At 36.7% G+C, this 10,540-nt stretch overlaps 1 protein-coding gene across 1 annotated transcript; it reads left to right on the top strand.

Annotated features, from left to right (window-relative positions):
- The first annotated feature begins 2,938 nt into the window (after positions 1 to 2,938).
- Positions 2,939 to 7,035, top strand: LOC116111615 (protein ACCELERATED CELL DEATH 6-like). The gene is made up of 4 exons (XM_031397776.1): positions 2,939 to 3,200; positions 5,379 to 6,056; positions 6,158 to 6,738; positions 6,937 to 7,035. The coding sequence occupies exons 1-4, from the start codon at positions 2,939 to 2,941 to the stop codon at positions 7,033 to 7,035; spliced, it is 1,620 nt and encodes a 539-aa protein (XP_031253636.1).
- Positions 7,036 to 10,540: the final 3,505 nt, after the last annotated feature.

The following is a 10,540-nucleotide window of genomic DNA, read 5'->3' as shown; positions in this document are numbered from 1 at the left end:
AAGAGTGAAATGGCCGATGTATTTAAGAAGTTCAAGCTTCTAGTCGAAAACCAAATTGATTTAACAATCAAATCTGTTCGCAGCAATAATGTGACAAAATACACTTCGAGTGAATTCGAAGAGACATGTAGAGGAGTTAGAATTAAGCACTAGTTCAGCAGTCATTACACTCTACAACAAAATGGAGTAGATGACCAGATGCATGATCGATGAGAAAAAGTTGTCCAAAACATTTTGGGCTGAAGCGATCAATACAAGAGTCTATTTGATAAATAGATTGCCAACAAAGGTTCTTAACAATTGAACTCCAGTAAAAGCTTGCTACGGAGTAAAGCTAAGTGTGGAGGACCTCAAACTCTTCGGAAACCTCTTTTATGCTCATGTTCCAGTGAGTAAAAAAAGCAAGTTTGATGAGAAAGCTGAAGCTGGAATCTTCATTGGCTATAGCAACCAATCAAAAGCCTATAGAGTTCTCAATCCAATTACGAACAAGATTCTGATCACAAGAAATGTCAGGGTTGATGAAATGTCAGTTTGTAATTAGGAGGAGAAGAAAATTGAAGAAGAAGAAAGGCCTTAACAAAGAGAGGTCGTTAACAACAAGAATGAAGTTGAGGAAGAATCAGATGCTTACGAAGAACCATCAGTTAGCAGGATCAGGCCTCTAGCTGAAGTATATGAGAGGTGCAATATAGCTATATTGGAACCTATGAGCTATGCTGAAGCTGCGAAGTCAAAAGAATGGAGAGATGCAATGAAGGAGGAGTTGAATATGATTGAAAAGAATGAAACCTGGAGGTTGGTTGAGAGATTGATAGAGTGGAATTTATATATTTTTTATTCCTTCCATATTATGTTTTTTGTTATGTTTTATGCCTATTTGAGTTGATTAGAGTTTATTTTATGAGTTTGGCATAACTGGATAGGCTTTAGGAAATAAGTGATAAAAGATTAGGAAATTCCAGATTTTTGTTATTCTGACTAGTGATGCGTTTTTCAGGTTTTTCATAGAGTCAGATTTCTCGATTGCAAAAGTGTTCTTCAGAAAAAGTAAAGTTGACAAATCAAGCTTTCCAAGAAGGTATTATGGGAGAGAATCCGAGTTCGTTTGGGTCTTTATTAGTTGTTGCAAAACTAGACCTAGAATCCTAGTCGCGGAAGGATTTCTTGGCTGAGTATCGAGTCTTCGAACGGGCCTAGCTGGAGCGTCAGATATCGAAAGCGGGTGATTCAAATGCCCAGATTCATCTACACATCTGGGACTACAATTTTTATGAAGTGACCAAGCCCAGAAAAGATCTTTTACGTTGCGAGAATCCTGGTGCAAACTGGAGACAAATTCTGTTTTCCATATCTGATAAGATTTTGACAAATCTAGAAGTCTATCTTTTAGGAAACGTCTAGGAAAGATTTTCCGTGATTCTTGGGGTAGAATTAGGAGAAAAACATGTTATTTATGGAGGAGTGTTAGGTTAACCAGGAGGGAGACGGCAGTGGAGTTTTGTTTTTCAGTTTTTTTTACTTTCTAAGTCAAGTCAAGATGTGCGGCTGATTTCTCTTCGTCAGTTCAAGGGGATTTTGAAGCCTAAATTCATGTCATTGCTGTAACTTGACTTCAGTAACATTGTTCTTAATCTCGTTTTTATTGGAATTGTTTATGTTATTCTGTTTTAATTGTTTATGATTATTGTTTGAGTGATTTAGTTTTGGCCTGCTAAATTGTTTAATCAGAATTTTACCTATTAGAATTAGGAATTGTGATACGTAATCGTCCTTTTTCTATTCAATGAGTAACATATGATGATAGATGATTATGGACAAGTTTTCATTCTGTCATCTTGAATAACATAACCTAAGTTAAATAATCCGAGCTTGCGAGATTGTTGCTTAGATTGATCTATTTTCCTAATTCTTAAGGCTGCTATTGAATTAAACTTAGAGAGCTTGTTCTAGGTTGTTCAAGGGTTGGGATCTACTTGGACAGCTTATTTCATTAGTGACAATTAAGGAAAAATTCAGGTAACAGAGCTTAGTGTTTCCTAGGGTCAGTAGTTCTATAATAATGAGATAGAATAGTGTTACGGTTAGTACATGTCTAATGCATGCTTAGGTGGATCTTGAACCGAGAACTGATTGCTTTTAACCTGATATTTTCTACCATTAGAGATTCCTTTGTTTTATTTAGTTTGCCTTGACTACAACCCCCTTTCATTACTGTTGTCATGTTTATTGTTTAGGGTTTTGTTTTATTTTTCTGTTGTTTCCATTGTTTTAGAATATAGAATTTAATCGAAGCATTCCCTGTGGGATTGACTCTTGCTTACCCTATATACAATTTAGTAGTTAGGTTAGGAAGGTTATTAATTTGGAGCATTCGGCACGCTACCAGAGATCAGAAGATCATCCAAGTCAAATGGATCTTCAAAATAAAGTTAAATCATGATGGATCAATCAACAAATTCAAGGCTAGACTTGTAGCCAAGGGCTACTCTCAACAATATGGAGTAGATTTTTTAGATACGTTTGCTCCAGTTGCAAGACATGACATGATCAGACTTCTCATCGCACTTACAACTTAGTTCAAATGGAAGATATATCAGCTAAACGTCAAGTCAACCTTTTTGAATGGCTACTTGGACGAAGAAATATATGTGGAGCGACCAGAGGGCTCTACAATTAAAGGGGGTGAAGACAAAGCTTATTTGCTGAAGAAGGCTTTGTATGGGTTGAAGAAGGCACCTAGAGCCTGGTATAACTGATTAAATGAGTACTTGAGTGAACTTGGTTATACAAGAAGCCCAATGAACAGACTCTTTATGTGAAGGAATCAGAAAACAATCTCATAATCATCTCCTTATATGTTGATGACTTGCTAGTGACTAGAAATAATCCTGATCGAGTGGACCAGTTCAAGAGAGCAATGCATAGGGAGTTCGAGATGACATATTTGGGGGAGATGACCTTCTTCCTTGGGATGGAGACATGCCAATCTCCACATGGCATATTTATCTGTCAGAGAAAACATGCAAATGAGATCTTGAAGAAGTTTAACATGGAGAGTTGTAATCCACTGAGTACTCCACTAGTTCTAAACCAAAAGATGAGCAGAGATGGTGGAGGTTGCAAAGTTGATGAAAGTAGATACAAAAGCATGATCATAATCAGACTTGATCTCATGTATGCTGTAACCTCTTATCGAGGTTTATGAATGAGCCAAGCAAAGTCCACTTGCAAGCAACCAAAAGGGTGCTGCGATATGTTAGAGGAAATGTAGACCTCAGGATATGGCATAGAAGGTCTAAAGACTTCGACTTGGTTGGATATACATATAGCAATTGGGCAGGATTAGTTGATGACATGAAGAGCACATTGGGGTTTGTGTTTTTCTTAAATTCAGGAGCAATTAGTTGGTTGTCCAAGAAATAAGAAATAATGGCTCAATCAACTATATAAGTAGAATACATTGCTATAGCTGCTGCAGTGAATCAAGCGATCTCGCTAAGGAAGATCCTGAAGGATATGAAGCTAGAACAACATGAGCCAACAACAATCTTTTGTGACAACCAATATGCCATTGCTATGGCCAAGAATTTTGCGTTTCATGGCCGATCAAAGCATATAAAGATCAAGTATCATGCTATTTGTGAAGCCGAGCAGAAAAAAGAAGTGAAGATCATTCATTGTCAACCTAAAGAACAAGCAGCATAAATTTTGATAATAGGATTATGCAAATCCAAGTTCGAAGATTTAAGGTTCGGACTTAGTGTTTCCCGAAAAGATATCAAGGAGGAGTGTTATGCCATGTGATATCTTTCTAGAAACATGAGGAATATGATCTAAAGGCTTTGCGATCTGAAGCTCGCGACCAGATGTGCTAGATAAGAAGGATGCGAGCAGAAGTAGATGTGTTCATAAGCATGTGTCGCAATGAGCATGCAATCTGGAAGAAGTGACCAGAAGGTAATGCGATCTTGGAAGAAGTGACCAGAAGGTAATGCGATCTAGAAATAATACAGGAAAGTGTCCAAGCGATCAAATGAGCTTGCAATTAGAAGCCTTATACGTCCTGCCTGAAAGAGGTCGCTGATTAAGAGCCATCATTAATGTTGTCAATGACAGTCAACTACTTGGAGGGGTTTAGCTGTTTTTTAGGGATAAGATTGACAAATGTCAAATTGGTTAGGAATGTTTGACTCTAATATAATAACTTGTAAAAATGTCTACAGTCTAGGATAGCATTTAATGCTTTGTAAAATAGGCATGTACGTGACATATACAATGATGTAATTAGCGTGTATATAAACGTTGTTTGAGATAATAAAAAATTGTGTGTGCATTCTTTCCTTTGCATTCTCCAGCTTGTAAACCCGACATTGAATCTCAGCACGGAATAAAGCAAATACAACCAAATATCCATTCCCTACTCTTTCTTAGATGCCATATGCCAACGTGATCATCACAATTTTTATTATATATATATATATCAACAGGGAATAAAGCAAATACAACCAAATATCCACTCACTACTCTTTCTTAGATGCCAGCGTGATGCACATTCACAATTTTTATTATTATTATTGAAAAGAAAAAAAAAAAGAACAAGAAGAAAAGTATAAAGGCAAGATACAAATAAAGTAAAGAAACTGTAACGTAGAAGTTGAAGCTTACAGTTACAGATGGAAAATTTACGAACTAGAAGATTTAATTAATAACTTTTGAGAAACATGATTTGAATTTGAAAGTTATCCTACCTTTTGAGTTAACTCGGGTTACAAATATATTCTTGTGTAGCAATAAATTTATTATCTCTCTACATACTTTACTCTAAACTTATTCAAAAGTTATATATATAATAAAGTTTCAGTCAAGATGGCACCTGATTAAAAAAATAGGTTAAAATATGTATTCCAAGCATAAAGATGAGATTAATACTTTTTGCTACTGATTTCCCGAATCCGGTAGTAAAGTGCTAGAGAAATTAACAGTGGGTCCCTTATTTTTTTTAGCTAGATTCAATCTGAAGGCTCTTCGACTACTTCAGTTTCCTCTTGTGTTAACTTATTACAAAGTTACTCCTAAACCTAATATTGCTTCTCTTTTTTTATTTAGTTATCTCTGGGCTCACAGATTTCTGATTTTCATGACGAACTGCCCCCAAATCCAAGACTATAGACCCCTCCCGTCCTGCTGGCTCTTTTTTCTTCTTCTTGTTGTCTCTTGACATTCCTTCTTTTTAGGAGAATAGTGTAAATATGAGTTCAAGTATTGATGCATTGAGGCCAATGGAAGCAAGCTTCACTTTTGATACATATATAAGCCATTTACCTCCTGCTTGTGGTTGGTCTAGTTTTAAAAGCATTTACATTTCCTAACTGCAGGTTCATTTCAGAAAATGGTCAAGGAACTTGACCTTGTTCAAATCACAATGAAAGGCAATGCCAATGGTTATCCCTTCTGTGACATGTATCATCGAGACATGTCAGATATAATTTTCAAAAAACTCGGCCCCTTAAATAACTCACTACTTCACGTGGCGGCAAGCTCCGGTAATGAAGAGCTCACCAAGCTCATGGCTGATCAATTTCCAAATTTGAATATCGAGACAATCTCCCACGGCGACACTCCACTTCATGTTGCCGCTAGAGTTGGCATGCTTCACACAGCGGAAATACTAGTCGACCATGCAAAAATATATCACAACTTGCATCCAGACGAACCACACCCGCTGAGGATGAAGAACAATGAAGGAAACACAGCTTTGCATGAGGCTTTATTAGCGCTACAACTAGCTCCTAAATCCAAGCATTCTAAAAATCCAGCGAAGAAAGGTGAAGGAGATGAAATGGCTTATTTATTGGCGGAACATACAGGTCCGGAGCATGTGTGCAATTGCGGGAACAAGGCAAATCAGTCTCCTTTATGTCTGGCGGTTGAGTATGGCAACCGGCACTTTCTTGAAATTTTTTTTAATGTTATACCTGTACCTGATCGTGTTGACTGTTCAGCTACTGCAAAGTGCCTGGTGCAACTCATGGCTGAGGATAAATTAAATTTAGGTGGATACTTCCACCTCTCAATCCATTGAAATTTTGAATTTTTTAATCTTCTGTTTGATCTATTTAGATGTAATTATTATTTTTAATTATTTTACGTACAGAGGTATTGGAATTAATTCATAAGGAGAAGCCGAAGCGACTAGACGCACGAGATGAAGCTGAGAACACTCTACTTCATAGTGCAGCATCCACAGGCCATCTGGAGGAAGTTCGTTATCTCTCAGAAATTATGAGTGATAACGTTTTATATAAAAATAAACAAGGCTCCTATGCTATCCATGTTGCAAGTGAAAAGGGGTACGTCAAAATTGTGAGGGCGTTGCTTAAACAATGGCCTTATCCAAATGAAATCCTCGATGCTGAAGGCCGGAGCATTCTTCACGTCGCGGCCAAGAGTGCGAACAAGTATCTGGTGAGGCACATATTGAAGTGGAACAAATCGGATTCGGATATGCTTATTAACATGAAGGACCGCGATGGAAATACACCTTTGCATTTAGCAGCAAGGCATGGCCATTGCTTGGTGCTGGGTACTCTTTTGCTCTACAAGCGAAGAAACGCAGCTCTTAAGAACAAGACAGGCCGCACGGCCTACGACATTGCTTTTAATGTCGTGAAGCAATCTGATGAAATGCTAGATGAAGAGAATAACAAAGAGGTACCTGATAAACAGTCTGAGAAGGTATGAAATGCATGCATGGTAACTGATTTTCTAGTCAGATAATTAAAAATATAAAAATAGGAAGAAAAAAACGTTACAATTTAACGACTCAAATGATAAACAATCAACCCTTATTTGGATTAGATATCGTTACTTATTGTACACTGAGTATATTCAACCTGAGTCAATTCATCATGCCTAATTTTTGAGGTGATGCAGGACAAACATGTTGATGCGAAGGTTGTTGGTGTGACTAAGAATGAGAAACCTTCTGCAAAAGTAGATCCCTCCACACCAACTCGATTTGGAATGGTATAGACCAATATGAAACTTTCAAAATTAAGCCATCTATTCATTAATTAGTATCATAAATTTAATATGTCAGGATTTTCTCTGTGATTTGAAGGAATTATATCATTAATTAATAAAAAAATAATATTACTTATCACATTATCTCACAATTATATGTTGTGGCTTGAGTTTAATATATAATTTGATATTGAAATTGAAATGCAGCTTACGACGCTTATCTGTGTTATTTCTGGTGCATCTTTTTGCTATGGTTCGTAGACACAGAATTAACAGTGGGTTAAGGACAATTGAAGATCTACGTTATAAAGTTAGAAGCAAGAAGGCAACAGAACAAGAAGATGTTAATCAGAAGATAAATGCTTTTCTTGTGGTAGCAACACTTGTAGTTGGCGTGGCGTTTGCTGCTTCGGTTCAAGTAGGTAGTAGTGATATTGGTGACAATAAGGGTGGTGATGATTCAAAAAACAATAACACTACTTATCTCTTTAATCTAAATGAAACAACCATTAAAAAAGTTGAGAAATCAGCGCTACAGCTTTTTGCAGTTTCGGACACATTTGCTATGAATGCTGCGGTGATAGGAGCGAGCCTACTGTGTTGGGCACAACTAATTCACACCAATCTTGCATCTTTATTGGTTCTTGCCGGATATGCATTTGTGGCTATCAGTATTGCCATGCTCGAAATCGCCTATTCCTCCTCCATATTATTTAAACTTCATAGTTATACCTTAGGGGCTTTTATTCCAATTATTATCTTGCATTACACCTGTTTTTGCATTCAATTCTCAGTATCCATGGCGGTGCTGATTTCACCCCTGAGGGAAACTCTGGTTATGGTCTTTTATTTCTTTATCTATTTAGGCCATTATGCTGCATACCGCTTCTGCACCTTCTTTGTTCCACCAATTCTTAGTTAGTTAGCATCATTTCTTAAGAATATTAGTGTTTTATTAATTTTCTGTACACTGTGCTGCAGATTGACTTCTATAATTATACTATAAAAACATTTGCCAATACTAATAACCAAGTTATTTTCCTGTGTGGTGCATTCAATATTTATACATTTTTCCCACGGGGTACATATATTTGTCATGTTTATGTAGACTATGTTTTTGTATTCAAAAGCAAGGCAACTGGTCTCAGCTAGAATTGTCAACTTGAACACCAACTCTAAGTTGAATATGATCGACAAAAGAAAAATTACACTTAAGGTGCGTTTGGTTCAAATAATACTGTATTACGGAGAATGTTATATTAATGAAAAATAGATTATTTTAAAGATTATTGGGAATATTTAAGAAAATGTGTTTGTTATGTTGGAATAAATTGGTGGATATGTTATATTGATATGTTTGGTTGAGAGGATAAATTGGTGAGTATGCTATATAGATTACTAAATTGCCCTCTTTTTAAAATATTAATATAATATTATTTTTAAAGCTATGGACACCAAATATTTTGCACCGAAAATGTGTACTGGCCTACGTGTACCCAGGCGCCTGATTTTTGTTCTAGGAACGCGCGTTATGGACGGCCGTTCACTCCCATGGACTCTCGTCCATATTATGGACGGGGGTCCATATACGACGGACGGGCGTCCCCATTTAAAGGACGCTCGTCTATAATAAAATACAATAAAAAAATTTGTTAAACATTAGGGACAACCGTCCATCCATTACTTTTGGACGAGCGCCCACAAATAATGGATGCCCGTCCTTTACACAATATGAAAAAAAAAAAAAAAAAAAAAAACTTTGGGGACGCCGGTCCACCAATTTTGGACGGCCATCCCTTATGTTTAGAAATGGACGCCCGTCCATTATTTTGCTTTTACAAATAAAAAATGAAAATCTTTGGACGGCCGTCTAAACATTGTGGACGACCGTCCTTTCACTATGAATGGGCGTCCGTAAGGAATGGACGCCCGTCCATTCTTTTGTTGTTTCAAATTTAAATAAAACTATGGACGGGCGTCTGTAAGTAATGGACGCCCGTCCAAAAGTAATTACTTTGAAAAATAAAATTAAAACACTAGACAGCCGTCCATAAATGGTGTACGACCATCCCTTCATTGTGGACGAGCATCCATAAGTAATGGATGCCTGTCCGTAAGGGTTGGACGGCCATCCCTTATGTAAAGGACGGCCGTCCAACCCTTATGGACGCCTGTCCATAAAGAATGGACGGGCGTCCATTACTTAAGGACGCCCGTCCTTTAATATAAATAAAATTTAAAAAATAAACTGACGCATTAGGTTAAACATTTTGGGGAAGTTTCTAAAACTAAAACTCACAGCCATTACCATCTTCTTCGTCTTCCATCTACGTTATAGGGTGTTCTTCGTCTTCGTGCTCTTGTTCTTCTGGATTCCTGTTCTGCGCTTGTTCTTCGTCTTCGTCATCTGCCATCGGTAATTAGACAGTTTCTTTTTCAATTTTTTTTTTTTTTTTTTGGTTGGATGAATGTGTTGAATGGACTTGAGTTGATGAAGAGAAATCCAGTCAATTTGGTGGGATTGGTTTGTGTGATTGATAAATAGAAGTGTTGTGCCATTGATAAAGAGAAATGTAGTTTATTTTGATGAATATCTTAGGCCTGAATTTGATTCTCTGTATTTACACTGCACGGCATTGGATGAATGTGTTAGGCCTGAATTTGATTCTCTGCATTTACGCTGCATGTAATCTTGAAACTGTTTCTGTCAAATTCAAACAAAATAAAGTACAAATATATTGCTTGGTTTTTCATCTGTAGAGACAAAATATTTGGGTGTTTTTTTATGGTCTTCATGCATGTTTCTTCCATGAATTCAAGACCGTATGTTTCCACCCAATCACCCTCTCCCGTTGTTGCAAGTGGGAACATACGGTCTTGAATTCATGGAAGATTGTTCTGCATGTTGAGGTGTGTATGGCCATTGAGGAACTGGTGGATATTTCTGATTTAAGGAAGTTGCATTTTCATAGGAAGGGCTGGCAGCTTTAGTATTCTTTGCATCAAGTGTCACATTGTGTGTGTTTTCTTCTTCATTGATCTGTTCATGATGAGATTCAAATCAAACTTATTAAATAGAAAAAAACTTGATAAAAAAACTTGGTATTTCCTGTCACATAATCACAAAACATCTACATGCAACAAATCATATTAGTGAAAGAAAGTGTTGCATGTTTTTCACCCCTCCAAACAACTTAAAAGATGCTTAAAAGTTATATTCTACTGACATGGTTAGGAAATCAATAACCTTACAGATTAGCATTCTATAATGTCATCCCCTACAGAAATATTAGTGCATATTTAAAGTATTACAAGATCGAAAATGCATCAGGAAAGGGTGGTAGGTTGAAGCTAATGTACTTTTTAGGAGCTCACCTTCTTCCTTTTTGAGGGACAATGAGAATGTAATTATGATGTGCCAAATTTTTGATGAGCATTGAAAGAGAAATTACATTTTCTAATTAAGTTGTGCCTGTTTGTTACAAATATGACAACAAATGTAGTCTGAATGCGA

The sequence above is a fragment of the Pistacia vera genome, unplaced genomic scaffold (assembly GCF_008641045.1).
Source record: "Pistacia vera cultivar Batoury unplaced genomic scaffold, PisVer_v2 Contig1192, whole genome shotgun sequence".
Taxonomy (NCBI): domain Eukaryota; kingdom Viridiplantae; phylum Streptophyta; class Magnoliopsida; order Sapindales; family Anacardiaceae; genus Pistacia; species Pistacia vera.
The sequence above is the reverse complement of the archived record's forward strand: the minus strand, read 5'-3'. Positions and strand labels throughout refer to the sequence as shown.

Bases quoted from the DNA above. Each gene is read 5' to 3' on its own strand.
- LOC116111615 (XM_031397776.1), top strand. From the start codon at position 2,939: ATGACATATTTGGGGGAGATGACCTTCTTCCTTGGGATGGAGACATGC. The intron at 3,201-5,378 runs GTTTATGAATGA...TCCTAACTGCAG, and splicing joins TGCTGTAACCTCTTATCGAG to GTTCATTTCAGAAAATGGTC. The intron at 6,057-6,157 runs GTGGATACTTCC...TTTTACGTACAG, and splicing joins TGAGGATAAATTAAATTTAG to AGGTATTGGAATTAATTCAT.